This window comes from Urocampus carinirostris, chromosome 2, assembly GCF_059441175.1.
Source record: "Urocampus carinirostris isolate Australia breed hairy pipefish chromosome 2, RoL_Ucar_1.0, whole genome shotgun sequence".
In the NCBI taxonomy this organism is placed as follows: Eukaryota; Metazoa; Chordata; class Actinopteri; order Syngnathiformes; family Syngnathidae; genus Urocampus; species Urocampus carinirostris.
The window spans coordinates 28982940-29004018 of record NC_142350.1 but is presented as its reverse complement, the minus strand read 5'-3'; the positions used below and the strand labels follow the sequence as shown (position 1 = coordinate 29004018).

General features: G+C 38.2%; 2 protein-coding genes and 1 long non-coding RNA gene across 3 annotated transcripts in view; 1 reads left to right on the top strand and 2 right to left on the bottom strand.

Moving 5' to 3' along the window:
- On the bottom strand, positions 1-3077 carry tmem158 (transmembrane protein 158). Its single transcript, XM_088326138.1, has one exon. It carries the CDS (start codon positions 2760-2762, stop codon positions 2058-2060), a length of 705 nt encoding a protein of 234 aa, XP_088182264.1. The 5' UTR covers positions 2763-3077; the 3' UTR covers positions 1-2057.
- Positions 3078-3848: 771 nt separating this feature from the next.
- Positions 3849-18323, bottom strand: LOC148371595 (uncharacterized). The gene is made up of 3 exons (XR_015849472.1): positions 18186-18323; positions 13229-13433; positions 3849-4472 (listed from the first exon to the last, which is right to left on the bottom strand). It is a non-coding gene; the product is annotated as an uncharacterized LOC148371595 (long non-coding RNA).
- lars2 (leucyl-tRNA synthetase 2, mitochondrial) overlaps positions 17894-21079 on the top strand; it is a 53709-nt gene continuing 50523 nt past the window's right edge. Inside the window, exon 1 of the mRNA XM_088326134.1 lies at positions 17894-18033. The gene's annotated coding sequence lies outside the window, so the exon portion shown is untranslated. The remainder of the gene's footprint in view (positions 18034-21079) is intronic.

Below are 21079 nucleotides of genomic sequence, written 5' to 3'. Positions count from 1 at the left end.
TAAAATGTCATATAATATTTTATTGTCATTTGGGTTTTTATGTTTTGACATGGATACAAATAAAGCACATACTGATCTTCTATTTCAAGTTTACAGTATTATAAATCTAGCATTATAAACACCGAAACCCACCTGTCGGAAAAGGCATACATTTCAAATAGAGATTATATGTTTGCAGTGCAAAAGTTCTACACAAAGTATTAGGCAAACATTCTAGAAAGGTTGAAGACTACAAAGACAGTTCAAGGAGAAAATTGTGCACATTTTACGCTGACGTATTCTTGCCAATATAGGCCTACAAGTTTACAAAACATCAGTATTTGAATTGGTCCCATTAGAGCTCACACATTCCTACATTCATACCTTGGTCCTCTGAAGAGGTTTATTGGAATTCCAAATAAGGTAAATCTGAATAAACAGTCTTTCATTGTGGCAAGGAGTACAATGGCTACGAACCTCGATTGATATCAGATAGAGCAGGGATGTCAAACTCAGTTTGGCCCCGGGGTCGGATCCAGACTTTCTGTTCTCAGGCAGGCAGGATCAGTAAATGAGTGTCAACTTAAAATTTTTAGCTTACCAAAGTTTTTCAGTGTTATGCTTTACGATTCTGTCTACTTTAGAAATCTACCATACATATAACAAGAATGAAAACGTATTTACAAACAATCGGGAAAAAAATAGATTTTCATGTTTGGAATTGAATGCGTTGACTGGTTTATGACACTAGTTGAGTGAATGCAGTTTTACACGCAATACAAAGAGGAGCTTTTAAAAATATATATAATTTTTGCCTTAACTGTTGGATTGGTTTGAAATTAATGAAAAAAAAAATCAAAATAAAAGTTTTACCAGTGTATGGGAAATAAGACTACACCAGATCAAATTACTAGGCTGGGCTTACTAAAGCTGAGGGTAAATCCTTTACTTCCTTCTTGCGGCCGGCGAGATGATGCTGATAGAAGCATAAGAAAAAAATGAGTAGCTTCTTGTCAAACAATGACCTGCAGTTTTAAATATATCCATTGGATATCGCCAAAGTCACACGTCACTCCAAACTACCCACTGTAGCTGTATATGATGACTACCATTTATCAATCAGAGAACATTTGAGAAAACACCCATATTGATGTTCTTTTATTCAGAATAGAAGTCACTGAACAAAGCAAGACGACTGCAGTCACCTGGATTGCTCAGCATGTGACCCTTTTGTGTACCCCCATAAAAACTATATTTACTATATGTATTATCTAGGGGAGCAAACCCCTACAGACAAAACGTCCCGGAGATGGATGGGCGGCGTCAGGCTGTACTTGCCCAAGACACAGCACAGGAGGTCAAGCCGCAATGATCCAGGGATCTGTGAACTGTGATTGCAGAGGTATTGGATTTAAGACACTATTTCTGCATGTACAAAAAATTAAAGGTAGGGTGCGTAGTTTGAGGTGTCCTTAAAAAGTTTTAAATAAAATATTTTCTCTATTAAGTATGTTTTAAAAATATTCAACTGAGTTCAAAGGGCCTTTGTATTTTTTTCACCGCGCTTATGGGATGAGGGGAGGAGGAGATTGATTTAACGCAAGGCTGGAGGTTTTCTTTTATTCCAGGAAATCGTGAGAGTTATAAAATGACCGTTTCAAATACAGTCCAAATGCTAACCAAAACCCCCAAAAAGATGAAAAAATAAGAGTTTATCCGAGCGCATCTAAGATCGACACGTACGTGCTCGTGCCACAGAGACAGCTTAACAGAAGCTGCAATGATGATTTCAAGATGGAATCAGCAAGTAGAATATTTTGAAGTTATGAACACCACCTTTAAATACATCAATCATCAATTTTTGCCCTCTGGCCCAGCCCCTGTGCATTTTTTTAAACCAATGTGTCCCCCAACTTAAAAAGTTCCCCACCCCTGACCTGGTGACTCACTCTTTTTTGTCATAATAAGGATTTCATTGAGCGCTGGATTAGATAATCCAACGAGCCAGGTTTGACCCTTGGGCCGTATGTTTGACATGGCTGAGATAGAGGCAGTACTGGCTCGTCACATTTCATCAGTCATCTTGGTCTCCTCTGCTCCATCCCGTTCGGTAGGAAGCCTGCAATGATAGGAACCGGCCATATGAGGGCAGCGACGCTCCACACGATTATGACCAGAGTCATAAAACAAGCCACAAGTGTGGACTCGATGGGTTTTCTGTTCAGCCTCCAACTTTTGTCACCCTTGAGCTCGTCAAGGCTGAATTCCACGCAGCAAAACGTCACCTGATCGGCGCTTTGCTGTCCCCTCACCCTACCGGGCCCAAGTCTTCTGTAGCGGGACAGCCCGCATCCCACGCACAGCCTCAACTCCTGCTGACCCCCGGTGGTCCCCAGATGCTCGATGACCACGGGCGAGATGGCCCGGTTGAAAGACGCAGAGAAGAAAGCTCGCCCGTGGTTTGTGGTGTAAAGGAGGACATCGCACTGGAAGCCAAAGCTGCTGTCCCAGCGGGCCACCAATGAAGAGGGCAGCAGCCTCTGAACGCTCACATTGCATTGAGATTGGGAAGCCGTCTGCAGAGGCGACGCGTCCGCGGAGGCTTCTCTGCCTTCGGCGGAGCGCTTGGAGAGGCGCACGTCCGTCGCCGGGTCGATCAGGAACCCGTTGGAGGAGTTGCCGGGCGGCAGCAGCATGTCCTCGTCGCTCCATCCCTGGCATCGTTGCACAAGTCCTACAACCGCCGTCAGAGCCAACAGCAGAGTAGGCCACTTGTTCAGCATGGCCCGGGGTGCGTCTCTCCTGCTTGCATGGCGTGTACGACGGACCTGCTGGCAATTTTTAACCAGATGGAGGAGATTCTATCCTCTGCCCGACTCGTGCGAATGGAAGCGTCCAATGGCTGTCACATGCGCGCATCCATTCCGCCCCCTCCCTTTGGATATTTCCCCTCATCCAACCGTGTCCTGCGCGCCCGTGAAAGCGAATTTTCCTCTCACTTCTCTACGCCTTCCTAAACGCATTTACAAAAATAAAAATGGAACACAAGAAAATCAGTCTGTTTCCTGAAATTATGTGGAACTTGCACTACCGTTTGAAAGTTTGGGGTCGCTTAGAATTCTTTGAAGGAAAATCACTGTTTTTCAAGAAAAATATCATGAAACATATCAGAAATACACCCCGATATTGTTAATGCGGTAAATAACTGTTTTAGCTGCATATGTCTGTTTTTAATGCTATGTTTACATATGTGTATATAGGCTGATTTCCAGCATCGAGCGCTCAACTGTTCTAAGTAGTAGATTGTGTTAACTAATTGCGTTATAAGCAGTGTGCACGTTACTTCTTCCAAATAGTAACCGAGTTAGTAACTGGATAACTTCAAAGTAAAAGTAACTACCAGGGAAAGTTGCTATTTCTGTTACTTTATAAATTAGTGGTTGTATGTCAAATAATTTGAAATGTCCTGAGCCGTATTTGAGTCAGTTGAATAGAGAAGAACAGTCAGGTAGTTGTGTTATAGAACCTTGTATATTTTTCACAGCAACATATTTATCCTACACTTGAAGTTCCAAAAATATAACCAGTAAACATCCATCATCTTTTTTTCCTTCATTAAGGTCGTGGGTCAGGGTGACACAACACACTCTTCTGTTCAATTCTTTGTGGGTTTTTTTGCTACTTTTCCCTTTTTTCTTTTCCTTGCTTTTGTGTATATGTTTGTCTTGCTGTCAGTCACCCCTCTCAAGGGGTATATCCAGGGTAGAGGGATATATATATATATATATATATATATATATATATATATATATATATATATATATATATTATATTTATAATATAGAAAGGTTGTGGGGGTGCTCAACCCAGCAGCTTCCAGGGACACCCTGAACTGGTTGTCAGCAAGTTGCAGGGCACACAGAGACATATAGACACATAGAGTAACGTTTCACACACTCACTCACCTACAGAGACAATTTGTAGTCCCCATTTACACTGCCCTGCATATTCTTGGAATGTGGAAGGAAACTGGAGTGTCTGGAGGAAACCAAGGCAAGCACGGGGAGACCATGCAAATTCCTCACAGGAAGGCTGGTAGCTGGTTTTGAACCCATGACCCCAGAAATGTGCCGCAAATATGCTAACCACTCTGCCGCCCAAATAGTAAACTATATAATAGAATAACAATCAGCAGGAAACAACTTAAACTGAAATAAAAATAAAAGGGGAGAAAAAGGGAAAAAAAGAAACAAAAGAAAAGATACAATAAGAGGAAAAAGAAAGATAAAAGAAGGAAAAAAGAAATGTAATATTTTTACAAAAACACATTCACACTGAAAAGCAAAGGAAATATCATTAAAATATATATAAAATATATATAAATTTACAAAAAAATATTGACCACTCATGAAGGGAAAAAGGCGTTTCGGAGGGTACCAGCTGTTGATTGGTGGGGAGCCGGCTCCCTTCGATCACTTCCAAGAAGTTCAAAACTAGAAAACAATGACAACAACATCAAATATGTATATACGAAAGGGAAAAGACTGTACATACAATATATGTTGTTTTATATGCGCACCAAGGTGCGACTGAGTGTAAACAAAGTGGTTCACAGCCTGTAGCTTACTGTCCTGTAGTTAAGGGGCTTAGGGAAGCAATGTTGTCCTTCTGTCTGTTTAAGGAACACAGTCTGTCAAAAATACCTCATTCAAAAATAATTCCTAGTACCAATTTGAATTTCATGCTGCCTTATTTGACAGTACAAATATTTTTAATGGTTTATGGTCACGGTGGCTTAGCAGGGAATACAAGTTATTGAGTTTGGCGAATATTTTTGCCTTAATTTATAATTTGCTATATTTTTAACCTGTAGTTCAAAGTTATGGTTATTTTTATTGGGTTTTTGTGGATAAACCTCAGGTCCCTTTACTCACTTGGTTAGTCTGTGCCTTGTCATAATCACAGTTTATTTTTATTACTGTTTATTTTGTTTTTATTGTATTTTAACAATTGTGAATATCTGTATTATGTGTTTCAAGTTGTTGGGAGAGAACAGAGGAGGGGATTTTATTGTCATATTGTACACTGAATGTTTTTATACAGCACTTTGAATGGCAATTTATTGCCTGAAAAGTGCTTTACAAATAAATTTGATTTGATTTAGAAAAATGACTAAAATAATATTTCATATGACTGAAAAGTATCTGCCAGCGGAACTCAAAAATGCCTTACTACAACTTTTTCTTTTAGTGAAATAAGAAAATGATCAAAATCAGCTAAGATATGTGGGGGGTTGTTCCGCCCTGAACAGGCCTGATAAAAGTGAAAAAAATGTAGACTGGCACGATTGAAAATAAAGCATAAGGGCTCTTTGACCTCAGTTGGGCATTGTTAACACATCTTTAATAAGGGCACCTCAAAGTACTCACTCCACCTTTGAAACAGCTTCATCAAACAAAATAGGTTATTAAATGTATTTCCCTGTACTATCTCATGAGCAGATAATCCACCCATCCATCCATTACGTGCACCGCTAATCCTCAGTAGGGTCGCGAGGGTCCTGGAGCCCATCCCAGCCATCTTCGGGCATTGGGGAGGGGACACCCTGAACTGGTTGCCAGCCAGTCGCAGGGCACACAGAGACAGACAACTCACTCACCCATTCACACCTAGGCACAATTTGGACCGGCCAATTAACCTGAGATGCATATTTTTGGGATATGGGAAGAAACCTGAGTGCCCGGAGGAAATATGTCAAATTCTTTTGAGGAAGCTGTACCATTCTGATTTTTAATAAGGTATAATCAGGTGAAAAATTACAAATCAATCGTAATTCCAAATTTCTTTTGCAAAGTCAAGTCAAGTCATATTTATTTGTATAGGAGTCTTAAAGGGCTGCACAGACCACAGATTATTGCAAACTACAGACTATTATTACATCATCCCCTGATCTAAAACCTACATAAAGGCAAGGAAAAACTCAAAAACCTCAACTTCAGGAAAATAGAAACCTTGAGAAGGGACCGCACATGAGGTAATCCCCATTCCAGGATGACCAGGCTGCAATGGATGTTAGTAACAAATAATACACAGACATAAAGTTCAAGTTAGGATTACAATTTTTTTTGTATGGTCTCACCAGGAATGTTTTTAAACTATGTACAACATGAATATAAGAAATGAATTAGAACATTTTGATTACATAACAAAATAAACGCTTTTTTCTGAATACACTAAATAATTTTCTTAATTGAATGCTAAAATGTTTAAGCACGGCAATCCTTCATTCAGGCTCCACATCATATTCTATTCTATTCAATAAACCCCCCTCTTAGAGTCCTTTGGAAATACTTGCAAAAATGTGGTCCTATGAATAAAAAAATGACACCTCTTTTGGGGTCACAAAATTGATTAACAAAGAGGAAAGAATATATTGTGATCCTTGCCCATTAGATTGTTCAAGTGCACCTATTGTAATCGCAATAGTTATGTTAGTTATTTATAGAAAATGGGTATTCATAACTTATTTATCGACTTATTTTTGAATTATGTTGCTGTGAATGTCATTAAACTAGTTTTTATTGGACTACTGTTTGTGTACTTAATACTTAGGCCTGTCTACCGCACAACCTTGTAAATATTTTTGCCTATCCTGACATTCATCTGATCGTTTCTTCTCTTTAAAAAGAGCTGCATGTTATCTGGAACTTTATTAATTTCTGCTGCCATCTCCTGGTTTAAAGTCATGATCGCAGCCTCAGTCAGCTCATTCATGATGCGTGTGGAAGTATGGGCATTTCTTAGACGTGCACAAATAAACTATTTTTTCATCTTTTTATGGTTTGGCGTTTGGACTCTACTAGAAGAAGGCTTTTTCTTACTTTCACATTTTCATTCTACACTGACAAGCATGACGTCACCCTACAAATAACCACCCCACGACCAGCCCCCATTACTCGAAGATAATGTGTTCTGCCCCAACCTCTCTGATAAAATTAAGGTAAAATCAGATAGGCTCAGTTAAAAATAAAGCATAAGGGAAATTTGAACTCCGTTGGGAATTGTTAACACATACTTAATAGGGAAAATATTTTAAATTTTAAACGAAGCACCCCTCCTTTAAATTTTATATGTTAATCCTGTAGTGCCGCGTATAATCTCGTTGTAAACAAAGTTAACTACATTGTTATCAATGACAGTAAAAACAATTCTAATTCTAATTATTTGGTAATATTAATAGAGTGCATTGCCAATTTATTGTCTTTTAACAACAAATAAAGCTTCTACACTTGTTCCGGGATGTTAAACGCCTAAAATACGGACAACCTGGCTGCCTAACTGATTACCCTTTCATGTTATTTCTTTTCCTCGATGGAGACTGAGAAGGAATGACGAATAATAATGGCAGCGTTATTCTCAAAATTATGTAAAATGTGTCAGATATGAGAATGAGCAATTGGCAGAAGTGGATGGCTGAGCAAGAATAACAAAGGGATTGGTTCGTCTCTTATGTGCTGATTTTTGCATTTGATGAAGGCAACAAACATCACTTAAAGAAACTGTTTGCCTCTGTGACGCTTGAATAGGATAATTTGCTATTGAGGGCTTGGCTTTGTGTGCTTGATGTTATGGTCAGCTTGAGTGAAAAAACACATTGGCCCCAATTTGCACCTGAAAGCACTCGTCTTCTTCGTCTGTTTCAATCATGACAGCGAACCTTTTTTCCTAGCTCGCAGACAATTGTGCGCTTGTTTAGTTTCGGTTCTGCACACTCAAGATGTTTCCATCTTTCTCGACACGAGTGGCTCTGTCTCAGATATGCCATTAGTTACTTAAATCTAAACGGCTGCTAATTTGACTTTTGCACTAGTGGCAGTTTTTTTTTATAGCTCGCCACTCCTTGCACATTTGATCTCTGCACTATTGTTACTTACAGTGTTATTACTTACAGTGTTATTGTTTACAATATAATGGTACTGTGTACCTGACTTGTTAACCTGACTGCCCATCTTGCACATCTGGTTAGCGTCTCTTCTTGCACTATCGGCACTATGGTAAATAACACAATACAGCTTTATTTATATCTGTACACTGAAGGACACTGAGGGAAACTGTGGGAGTCAGATCCATCGACATTTCGTTCTGTATACACGTGTACTAGAATGACAATAAAGTAGATCTGAATCTGAATCTGAATCTGAATCTGAATTATGCACAGAGCAAAAATGTAAATGGTTTTCTTGTTCATTAATTATGCTATAAAAATGTAAATTGACTTGGTGACAAAAATACAAATGGGACCAAGATAAAATCTCTTGTGCCAAAGAAGCATGTATAAAAGATTCATAGAGTCAAAGTGTGGCTCTTTCTGCCGGATCTCGACACGAGGAAGCATTTGTGGCGTGTGGCTGGCCGGCGCTCTGTACCACGGATGGGATGCCATTAGTCTGAAACGCGGGGCTGTGACTTAATGAGAAGTCGAGAATTAGGTCTGCGGATCCTCATAACCGCTCTCAAGTCAGAGTCTGGCAAATTCCCGATTTGTCCCCGTTGGGCATGTCATATCACTAATCACTGCCAAGACGCATCGCCACGGCAACCAAATGCTGTTCTCCCTGGAGGTGCGAGAACATTCAAGTCTACTGATGAGGAACACTACAGTATGTTCAGTCTCAATATTTCACTGTAACTGTTTTGGGCCTGTTTAAATTAATAGAAGAAAACCTGAATCGGCATATACGCTACCAATAGGTAAATGCACAACAAAATCGTTTTTCACCTGTAATTTAGGATCTATTGCAGGGGTGGGCAATTGTTCAATAACTATGCATGCATTTACATGTCATATTTTTTTACACTTGTTTTTGTCATGATTACCAATGTGATGCACCTGTGCCCGCTCCCTGTCACTATTTAAACCCACATCTATCTGTCACCAGTGGTCAGTCCGTCTGCAAACCTTAGTGTAGTCTAGGCAAGCTTTTTTGACCCTGACTCCTAGCTGTTTTTAACTCCCGTCTGTCTCCTGGCTTCGACCCGTTTTTTGATCATAACCACATCTACTATCCTCTCCTGGCTTTCGACCCGTTTCCGATCCCGACCACGATTTTTGCTCTCCTGTCCCGGCTACTTACCCATTTTTTCCCGTTCCCGACATCGCCCGTTCAGATTGACCTGCTTCCCGTGACCAGTGATCACCCAATGGTGGGTGCAATCCTTTCCTACTTCCCAATCAGGGTTGGGTAGGGTTACTTTAACTTGATTACTTTCAATTACTTTTGGATTATTCCAATACCAAATAAGCTAATAAAAGACAAAAGAAACTAAATATAAATAAAATTATTAAATTTTGTGCAGGCTTGGGGAGTAACGGAATACATAAAACGGCAAAAATGATGTTGGCAAGCTGTTTGGATTTATTTTCATTTTGTTTCTGTCGCATTTTATGTTAGTTTTGCCGGAGATCAAAGCCAGGAGAGAAAGCTTACCACGTGTTGTGAGTCATCATTCTTTATATTCAGTTTCTTTTGTCTTTTATTAGCATATTTGGTATTGGAGTAATCCAAAAGTAATTGAAAGTAATCAAGTTAAAGTAACCCTACCCAACAAAACTGAGAGAAATGTAACGCATGTGGGTCCTGTCTCCGTTCTGGTCTTGACAGTTTTAAATAGATTTGTTTCTTCATATTGGTTTCGAAACATTCAGAATTATAACAAATAACATATTAGTCTGTGTTATAAGTACTACATTTGATACTTAGTTTTGAAGGATTACTGTAATTGTATTTATTATTATTTATGTATGTTTGTAGTATTTTGTAGTATTACTGTAGATTTGTCGTAGTGCTTTTTAAGAATATTTTTTTGCAGTAGTGATTTCTGTAATACTGATATAGTATTTTTAATTTTTATATTTCCATCATAGAAAATGTGTAGTTTACCTGTGGTATTTTTGTAGTATGACTGTAGTTGCATTTTCGTTGTGATATTTTTTATTAGTGTTTTTTAAAATAGCATGACTGTGGTCTTATTTTTCTTAGAATTTCTGTAGAAATACATTTATTTATGAAGTATTTCTGTAATATTACTATAGTTTGTATGTGCAGTATTTCTATAGTATTTCTGCAGTACATTTTTTGTCATCTTTCCATGGCAGTATTTTCAGCACAGAAGAATAAGGTGTTTATTCTTGGCGTGGGAGAAGATGACACTTGTTTTCAGAGCATGAAAAATGTTTTCGCCACATTTCAAGCAAAACAGGGATCAACTCCCAAAAACGAACCAAAGTTTTATTTTTTTGGCATGGATACCAGGTTTTGGTATCCATGCCAAAACCTTCCTTTTGTAAGGTATCATTAGACACGATTGAAGCAGATATACCAGGATTCAATGTAGCTGCCTAACGGCCATTGAAAAGTCAGGTACCTGAAATTGATGGAATTGGAAATTGCCACTAAATGTTTGCAAGATTAAAGACACATACTGTACTACGTATTGATTTAAAGGAAATTAAAACACATTCACTAATTTTTTACAAAAGGAATGTTGTGAATGTTGTGTGCTAATGATATTGTTATGTTGTAGGTAGGTAGGTAGTTAGTTAGGTAGATAAGTGGGTACGTAGGTAGGTAGGGAACCTACAGAGAAACGGGAACCTGAGTGCAGGATTGTGACACGATTAGGTCCAACAAAATAATCTTATAATACCCTTGCCACAAAATAAACCTGGTTTTGCCAAGTCTGGAATCAAGTGTATTTTCTCTTACCAACTGGCTCCAACATGAGCATTATGACATGTCTGTTTTTATATGAAGCAGAGCCTACTTTCTGTTGCCTAATTGTCATAGGCCTGGCAGTCAGTGTACCAAAACACCTAAAGAGGCACAATTTGGCTTTTTAACCCAGATGTTTCTGAACAAGGAAATGTGTTTGTCTATGAGCATGCTTCCCAAGTTTTTAACTGTTTCCAAAAGTCAAATTTACCTCTCTCAAAAATATCTGTACGAGGTTTTTTTTTTTTTTTGCATGTTCAGATGAAGAAAACCCCACCAGAGCACCTTTCTTTTCTGTTGTTACAAAGAGATCCAAGTGATTGATGTTTCAAGATCTTCTCACAAGCACACATCTGACCCTCCCACATATCATGTTGGTGGCCATGTTCCTTCCTTTTATGTAAAGCGATAAGTGAAGAACATACGAAGCTGTCAATGTGAAACACAACCAGGAAATAACACCACACTTATCAGGCCCTGACAACGCCAGTCCTGGGCAAGATCTGACTCGTCATGAAGCTACATGCTGTTCTTGAAGAGTTGAGGCGGGTACGACAAATGTCGACGGGCCATCTCTCGATCTTCAAGGTTACCTAGGACAGGTAATGGAAAGCCCGCTCCCGCCCAGTTTGCCACATAACGCACTGCTGCTCCAGAAGCTCTGTGCTCTCATTTGTCTTGCGGTTTGCTGGTGGTGCAACGTAATCGTCTCCAGAAACAGGCAGAGGGAACCGCCGGGGTGATTACTGGATTTTGTCACAGAGGGCACAGGGAGGCGGATGTGGGTAGAGGAGAATGATTGGGTCCTTTCAAAAGAGATTTGTTTGAAAAACAACCAACAATCTGCTGAGAACCAAAAGGAAACATAGCAATTTACAAATACTCAGCAAGAATGCGACCCCTACAAAAAAAGAGATGGCTAAAAGGATTTTTTGGTGAAATTACTGTGTTTACCAATATTTTGGGATGCTCTTTAGAAAAAATAAAAATACATTGAACACTTAGGCAAGTATGAACCGTCGAATTAGGGTGAGGCGTTTCTCAGAAATCGTTCCATTTTTTCCTTTTTTTGTGGGTTGTTTGTTAGTCAACACATTTGCAACAACAAACTTGCCAGAACAAATGTCCTCAAGCTGCCACCTTTCCCTACATTTGAGCTTTTTTATGATCCCCCTCATAACCCATTTTATTTGATTTTTTTCTATGCAAGAGAAATCAAATCAATAAAGCGTTATTAAAAATGAAAAAGTTAATTTCCAAACAGAGTAGTAAAGTGTTCCAAATGTAATCAAAGATGGAGTGAGTAGTTTGGGGTGTCCTTAAAAGTTAAAAGTAGAATACTCTCTCTTTTAAGCATGTATTAACAATGGCCAACTGCGTTCAAAGAGCCTTTATAATAAGTCCAAACTGCGCTTCTCTGCTTTTATCTCACTTTTATCAAAGCTGCTCCGGGACGCGCAACACATTAGGAAGCAGGAAAGAGGGGCGTGGAGAGTAAGTTCATGCTTATCTTCGCAGTTTTTTGGTAATCTAGCATGAAAATAGTAAATATAAGAAAAGGCCTGTTTCAAATACAGTCCAAACACCAACCCTAAAAAAAGTTATTCAAGCGCATCTAATACTGTATATGCATGTACTTGATGAATATATTGCCTGAGGCTACGATTATGACTTTAAGCCAGCAGATGGCGGTAAAGAGTAACAAAGTTTGAAATTCCGGACAGCACATTTAAGTTTTTTTTTTTTTTGACCAAATACGTCCCAATACAATACAAACGTTACATTCTTTATTAAATAGATCAAGGGTCTTCAACATGGTGCTTGGTGGCACCATGTAGCAACCAAAGAACACCTGAATAGCCCATGGACAGGTTCTGAAAATACCTTTGATTTCGATTTTGGTATGAAGTTTTAGTGGTTGACTAAACATATTCTAACCCAACTTCTAATAATTACAACAACCTGGTTATAACATAGTAACAACCTTGTAATAACATGATAAATTGGGATTTCAGAAATGCATATCATACAAGTAGCCCTTTGTGCCAATCAGTAAAAAAAATGTTACCCTCAGCTTCAAAAAGGTTGGCGACCCCTGGTCTAAAGAAATGCTGAATGAATTCAATGGTATTTAGTCGGGGTCAGATATTGAATATTTAATGAAAACTCTATTTCCTTTTACACAATCTATCAGTTCATAAAACCATTATAGAATAATGTAATGTCCCATACAACTTATTTCAAACTGCTCCCTTTACTCATTTTCAACTCCAATATATAGAGGTCATTGATGTCAAATAACACATAGTATCTGCAATTCAACACAGTCGACCAACTACTCAAATGACATTTTTTAAGCAAATCATTTGGAATTACAAACTACTATTTTCAACCTTGAATAAAAGTTGAAGCCATTTGTTATATATATATATATATAATGTGCACAGAAAAAGGAAAGATAGTGGACATGTAAGTACCTCTTTATCAAGAGGATTCTCTTGATTGTTGCTTTGTAAAAGTCAAGGAGCAGCTGAGGGGAGAGTATCCTGAGGTAGAAGATTCTTGGCTGAGCTTTCTTTACCAGGGAGCAAGTGTTGGTAGAACAGGAGAGGTCTGATGTTAGGAGGAGGCCCAGGTTGTGTGATGTAAGTTATCATAGAATGCATAGAGCTAAGAAGAGTACTGTAAACAAAAAAAGATTGTCCTGTTACTGAGCAAGAATATATATATATATATATATATATATATATATATATATATATAGGGCAGCACGGCGGCGCAGTGGTTAGCGCTTGTGCGGCACAGTTCATGTCATGGGAACCTGTCGTGGGTTCAAATCCAGCTCCAGACTTTCTGTGCGGAGTTTGTATGTTCTCCCCGTGCTTGCGTGGGTTTCCTCCGGGCACTCCGGTTTCCTCCCACATTCCAAAGACATGCATTTCAGGTGAATTGGCCGGTCCAAATTGTCCCTAGGTGTGAATGAGCGAATGAGTTGTCTGTCCCTGTGTGCCCTGCGATTGGCTGGCAACCATTTCAGGGTGTCCCCTGCCCACTGCCCGATGATTGCTGGGATGGGTTCCAGCCCCCCGCGACCCTACTGAGGATGAGCGGTACGGCTAATGAGATGAGATGAGATGGGTATATATATATATATATATATATATATATATATATATATATATATATATATATATATATATATATCAGGTCTGAATCAAATCAATTCAGAATGTGTTTTTCCAGGATTAATGTGTTTGCATATTTAATCGCATTATACTGTACATATTGCAGTATATCTAATCAGGATTTTCCTTATTTAAAGAAAAGACACTCTAGATTGTATTCAGATAATGATGAAATTAGCCCGAAAGAATCAGATTTATTGATCTGTCAGCGTCTTATCAGCCACCGGACAGAGCTGAGTGTAGAGAGTACCCGCTTTTGGTGGAAAAAATATTTTGCCCCCACAATCCTCCACCTCATGCACACACAGCTCTGGCCGAAGCAAAAGTGCCTGCCTGCCTCTGATGTATGACTGCATGACCCCATTGATGCCTAGCGTTTATCTTCCAGATGTAAACCCACCCCCAATGTCACGCTTTGCTTCCCCTTAGATCAGCTTGAACATGTTGACTCCATCAGTACTTCTTTCTGCATTTTAGATCAAAAATTGCCTTTTTACTTGTGTGAGGATAGATGATCTCTCAGCCAGTAGACTCTTCACACTGGCATCAAAGTAATGTTTCCCCCCCTCGTATGGAAACCCTCCTATGGAGGCGCTTCCTGGTGGTAGCAGTAAATAAGTAATACCAAGCATATTTAAGGATTATTGTGGATTACATTATACTGGATTATAGGTCACCTTATTCATATGTCATTTTAATGAAAATGGACTGGAGTGCAATGAAAGCATATAACGGTAATGCTGTTGTATGTGTTTCAGACCATAACTCATCTTTCATATTTGTCGATGAGACTGACCATTTAATACATTTGTAAATTCAAATATATAGAGAAAAGAACTGTGAATTGTAGGTCCCATAAATGAATTAAATAACTGCCAAATTTGATATATATATATATATATATATATATATATATATATATATTCCCGGCTTGTCCGTGTTACATGTCGAAGTGTCCTAGGGTAAGACATTGAACCCCCAATTACCCCCAATAAGCAGCTTAGCGCCTTACATGGCTGCACAGATCACGGCCGCTATTGGGAAATGTGAAGCACAATGTAAAGCGCTTTGGGAAGTCATTTCATTTCATATATATATATACTGTGGGACCTCGCTACTTCGCGGTTGCACGTTCGCGGGTTCAGAGCTTTGCGGGTCTAAAAAATAATAATGATAAAATAAAATAATTAAAAAGAAAATATTATTATTTTTATAATTTTTTTTTAAAGAATTTTTGAAGGGGCATCGCTACTTCGCAGATTTTCACTTTTCGCGGGTGGTTTTGGTCCCTATTAACCGGGTCTAAAACATAATAATAATACAATAAAATAATGATATAAAAAAAATGATATATATATATATATATATATATATATATATATATATATATAGATATATATATATATATTTTAAGCATTTTTGAAGGGGCGTCGCTACTTTACGGATTTTCACTTTTCGCAGGTGGTTTTGGTCCCCATTAACCGGGTCTAAAACATAATAATAATACAATAAAATAATGATATTAAAAAAATGATATATATATATATATATATATATATATATATATATATATATTTTAAGCATTTTTGAAGGGGCGTCGCTTCTTTACGGATTTTCACTTTTCGTAGGTGGTTTTGGTCCCCATTAACCGGGTCTAAAAAATAATGATAATAAAATAAAATAATTTAAAAAAAAAAAAAAAAAAAAAATTTAAAAGCATTTTTGAAGGGGCGTTGTTACTTCGTGGATTTTCACTTTTCACGGGTGGTTTTGGTCCCCATTAACCGCGATAACCGAGGGATTACTGTATATATATATATATATATATATATATATATATATATATATATATACACATTTTTTTAATTTATTTTTTTATCATTATTTTTTAGACCCGCGAAGCTCAGAACCCGCGAACGTGGAACCGCGAAGTAGCGAGGTCCCACTGTGTATATATATATATATATATATATATATATACAGATAAAAAGTTAGTAAATGATGTGCCCGTGATGTATTCATATAATGCAGTGTAAAGATTAGTTCTGGGTACAATTCTGTAAATTTATTGTATTACTATGCAATGAGATTAGACCTAGAGTACCACGTCTAATGTCGTTGCATACTATATTGATATCAGTGACAATTTAGGCAATTCTAGTTCTATTCATTGGTCCCTTTATGAATTAATAATCAAACAAACCAATAGATAATGAATCAGTACTTTGGTACGTATTTTAACGAACAAGATGAATGCATTAAGGCCACAGGACCAATGTTCCCTCTAATTTTCCACGGGTCTGAGCGTTCACACAAAGTCAGCGAGCAACGCTTGAAACAACAGTGAACAACAGCAACCCCAAGTGTGGCAACTAAATCATTATCAAAAATGTCTAAAACTTGACATCACGTTTCATTTTGCCGAGTTTCCGGCAATGCAAAACTATTTTTCACTTTTGGATAAATTGACTAATGTACGATTGCAAAGGTTGCAGGGCCTACAAACGTCATTTGTTTTTACAATTCTTTCACAAGATTTCCATTTCTTTTATTCTTGGTATCTTTTGTCGCACAATACTAACATTGTTGAGGTCTTATTTAGTCGGTTGCATGATACAGAACTGTATTTAATTACATTAATAGTGGAAGTACAATGTTGGCAACAAGATTAACTTGATATAATTGGTAATTATTTGAATGCAACAAACAAACTGTTTCCTCTTTTTCCTTGTTTTTTTCTCCTTTTTAAAAAAATCTCATTGTGTTTATTTTTTTCTAGCTGTTACCCTTTTCTTACTTTTTTGTTCTCTATTAGGTTTCCCCCCTTATTTGCTTTTTTCTTTTCTTTTGGCTTTGCTTCTTTTGTTTGGTTTTTTTTTTCGCAACTTTTTACTACTTTTTCATTTTGGTATTTTTTTTCTTTTTTGTTCTATTTCCCCCTCTTCCTTTGAGTCATTTTGTGCACAATTTTACATAATATTTGGCCGTGTAGGGATTAATAAAGCAAAAACAACCTGAAGAGCCGTTTGGGACACGAAACAGCCGGTTCTTTTTAGTGAGCCGAGCTGAAGAAGCTGGTTCTCAAAAAACTCTACTGACTTTACTCCACTTCGTTCTACTTCGACATTGACTTCAAAATACCACAGTTAGACCATAGCGTCAGGGGAACCCGTGTATTTTTACCTTCATGCACTGTAACTTTGACTTAAACCGCTGGCTAGATTTTCTTGTGTGCGGAAAAGCTCTGAGGGAACATTGCACAGGACTTAAACTGTTTATTTCCTTACACATTGTATTTGGTTGCTTTTTTGTTCATTTGTGGGACATATTTTTGTACTATAGTCTAATACAGGTTTACATACAGTATGTTCTAGTTTTGCTTTGTTTTTATTGACGGTATATATTTGCCCTACATACATGATAGACACGACCTACCTTACTCTTTCTCGTTGTCACACATTTAACAAAGACAACATTTGATTAACAATGACATCTGTAATTTTAAAAACATTCTGATTTGGGCAGACTAATACTGTATTTCTTCTTCGTGTCTACCTTTTTTTTAAGCCTGGTGCTGCAGTTAGCACATCTGCTTGACACGAGAAAGGGCTTGGAGGGGAAAGGGCGTCACCGGGCTGTACTCGCCCAGGACACACCACAGGAAATGGTGACCTTACGACTCTCGGGGTGAAGGGAAACCCCGCCGATACAATCTGAATTTGCATTAAAATACACGTTTTTTCCTCTACCACCGAGCTTTGACTCATCAACGGTCGTGTTTTTAGAAAACAAATAAGCAATTTGAAAAATATTCATAACTTAATTAAAAAAATGACAGAAACAATTTTAAAAGGAATTTTGTTAATATTGTTTTGTGTGTAATGAGTGTGATGGCAAAATTAGCAAAAGGCACGATACGTCATCATCGACCTTTTAAATAAAGTTGATTCAAACAAAGATGGCGACGCCCTGGCTTCGTCGTGCGCCGTAGAAATAGGTCATCGACAGCTAGATATTATACTGTAACACACATAATATTTGCATTATAGATGTTATCATCCATGCTACAACCAAGGACGTGGCTATCGAACAAAAAGGTAACACTCTATTTAGTTTTCTTTCAGAGGCGCAGGGCGGACGCGAGTGTATGTGTCTTCAATTGCAACTCATAGAATGTATTGATAATACCGACGTTAACCTGGTTAATATTGAATAGTCCGCATAAAAAGATGTTTTAAAAAATACGCACTCATTTGTTGTGTCTCCCACTTCTCCACGAATGCCTTGCGACAAAGCTGTTTTGGCAGGGCACACAGTGACAGACAACTCACACACTCATTGACACTTCTTGACCTAATAATTGTGGCGCACACGCGCTAACCACTGCTCCGCCGTGCATTTTGTTATGCTTCATCCAAAAATGTCACACTCCTAAAACCATTTCTTCCATATAAGGTTACAGCTTAATCAATAGACCCTTTCATTTGTTCGTAAACGCAAGGTTCGTACGAGTGCTTGAAGTCTTTGAAAATGCTTGAATTTTTCATGTTTATTATTTTAAAAAGTGCCTGCATTTTGGGTTGAGTGCTTGTAAATTCTTAAAATTTTTGCCATGTTTCCAACAGTTTGACGCAAAACACCACACAATAAATGAAGACAAATACATTTAGTCTTCTCAAAAATGACACTGACACGCCTGCTCTGGTGTCTTCACATTGCCATTGCATTTATTCTTCTTTCGTAACTAACAGCAGCTGGCATTCATTTGTTTTGTGTAGTCATTGCCCCCTACACATCACACCCAAGAGGAAAGGTAAAGAGAGAAATTGGAAAATAGGCTTTGAAGGCGCTTGTATTTGGCCATGAAAAAGTTCTGTGAACCCTAATAACGTTGTGACGCACCTAGTTGGCGGCGCTTAGCGGGCAAGTAAAATAATACTCACAGTGGTCAGAAGAGAGAGGAAAAGAACGCTGTCGTAGCTGGTAGTTGTCTTTAGGTTGTGTGTTTCTGTCCCAGAATAGGGGGGAAAACGTATGTTAAAGTTTACAGGATATGAGGAGACTCACCTGGTCAAAGAAAAAAAAGAAGAGAGGTGTGCATTGAAGCGAAAACATTGGACCGAGACACTCATCAAAAATGCTCGAGTTTGCAGCACATTAAGTGAGAGAAATTAAACATTTATGATTGCTGCTATTGAGTCCATACGATTTATTATAGCGGCAGAGTATCTTCTTATTTTCTTAGCTTCAGCTAACTGTTAGCATGTAGCCTAAATGCCAACGGTAGCCTTGTAAAAACTGCGTGGGTCGAAATAAAAACAGGCACAAATTGCAAACAGTCATTGGGCAAACAATCCTAGTAATTTATTACATACATTTCATTATTCATGTATTCATTTATTCGTTTTATCGTATACCCAACAACCTACGCAATTGGATTTTTGCTTTGCAATTCTGAGCATTTTCAATGAATGTCTCGATCCATTGATTTTGTTTGAATGAATAACTCTTTTTTTTTTTTAATTTGATCAAGAGTGTCCACTGGGATCCTGTAAAGCTTCTGTTTACAATCACTAAACACCCCCCCCCCCCCCCATTCCGGCACACAAATACACAACATGAAAACTACGTACCAGCTCCGACAGCGTTGTTTTCCTCTCTCTTCTGACCAGTATTATTTTTTTTCCAGCTTCGATTGTGATGTCACACCTTGTTGTGGGCTATAAAAGGGTTTATTTGGACTTTTTGACCCAGTAACGACAGTTTAGTGGTTTTTATGTGTTCATAGTCACGGGATATTTAAGGAGATATTGAGCCCACTGGTCACCATAGAAACAGATTCAATAGTCTCTAGACCTGCCTTGGTTGTTGACATGCTGCTGTGATGCTTGAAGGACACGTTCCCACGAGCTGGTTAGCAAGGACATCACACATTTGAAATCGTCACAGGCTTAGTTTGTTAATCTGTTTGGCTGTTCTGTTAATTAAATCGCTACTTATATTTTGCCAACTATCTTTTAATCAGATATTCTTGGTAGCTTTATTAGATGTAAGAGTCACTGTCTTAGAATACTTTCATCTTCTTCCTATTGGTAGTCCGGTTATCATGTATTAAGAATGGAGCTTTTCATAGAATTACGCATGAGTTATGGCTAAGTATTAGCGATTACGGACCTCATTCACGTTTTTCATCTCAGCCTGGTTCATGTCCGCTTGCGCAGATTATCAGATGTCAGATATTCTAAGGCAGGGGTCTCAAACTCAATTTACTCGGTGGCTGCCCGAACTAGATCCGAGGTGAGGTTGGGCCGTATCGTGTTTGCTACCACAAAGTGCTAAAAAATACATTCCACTGTTTTCAAATATCAATAAAAAAAACCTTGACAAAATAAGATCTAAGAATAAAAATATTAAAAATTGATATGAAAATAAATCAATCAGTAATAAATCAATGATCTGATAGGGATTAATTTAAAGGGCCTTTATGTATTGTTTAGTTGCTTACTAGTGGTAAAAAATATTCATTAAAAAAGGAATATTGATTTGAATAATTATCCAAAATACACAAATTGTCAGATAAATGTGCATTTTTTAAAATACTTGTATGGTGAGAAATTTCTCATTTTTATACCACATAAGCCTTACAAAGAAGGGGATAAAATAATTGTCCGCCATGTTGCTCCTATGGGTAGCCAATTTAATGCTGGGAAAATAATAGAGGAAAATGGTGCTTTATGGTAGGCAGTGGTTAGCGCGTGTGCGGCACACTTCTGAGGTAATGAGATCGAACCCTCCTGTGTGGTGTTTGCATGTACTCCCCGTGTTTGCGTTGGTTTCCCCCGGTTTCCTCTCACATTCCAAAAAACATGCATGTCAGGTATATTAGCCAGTCCAAATTGTCCCAAGGTGTGAATGAGCGAATGAGTTGTCTGTCTGTTTGCCCTGCGACCATCTGGCAACCGGTTCAGGTTGTCCCCTGCCCACTGTCTGAAGAAAGCTGGGATGAGCTCCAGCACCCATGCGACCCTACTGAGGATAAGCGGTCCAGAAAATGGATGGGTGGATGGGTGCTTTATGGTCACTCTGAGTTTCCGTAAATTGTATTCTTACTTGTGATTTGAAGCACCCATTTTGTGTTGCGCA

Coding starts and splice junctions, on each gene's coding strand:
- tmem158 (XM_088326138.1), bottom strand. CDS start 2,762: ATGCTGAACAAGTGGCCTACTCTGCTGTTGGCTCTGACGGCGGTTGTA.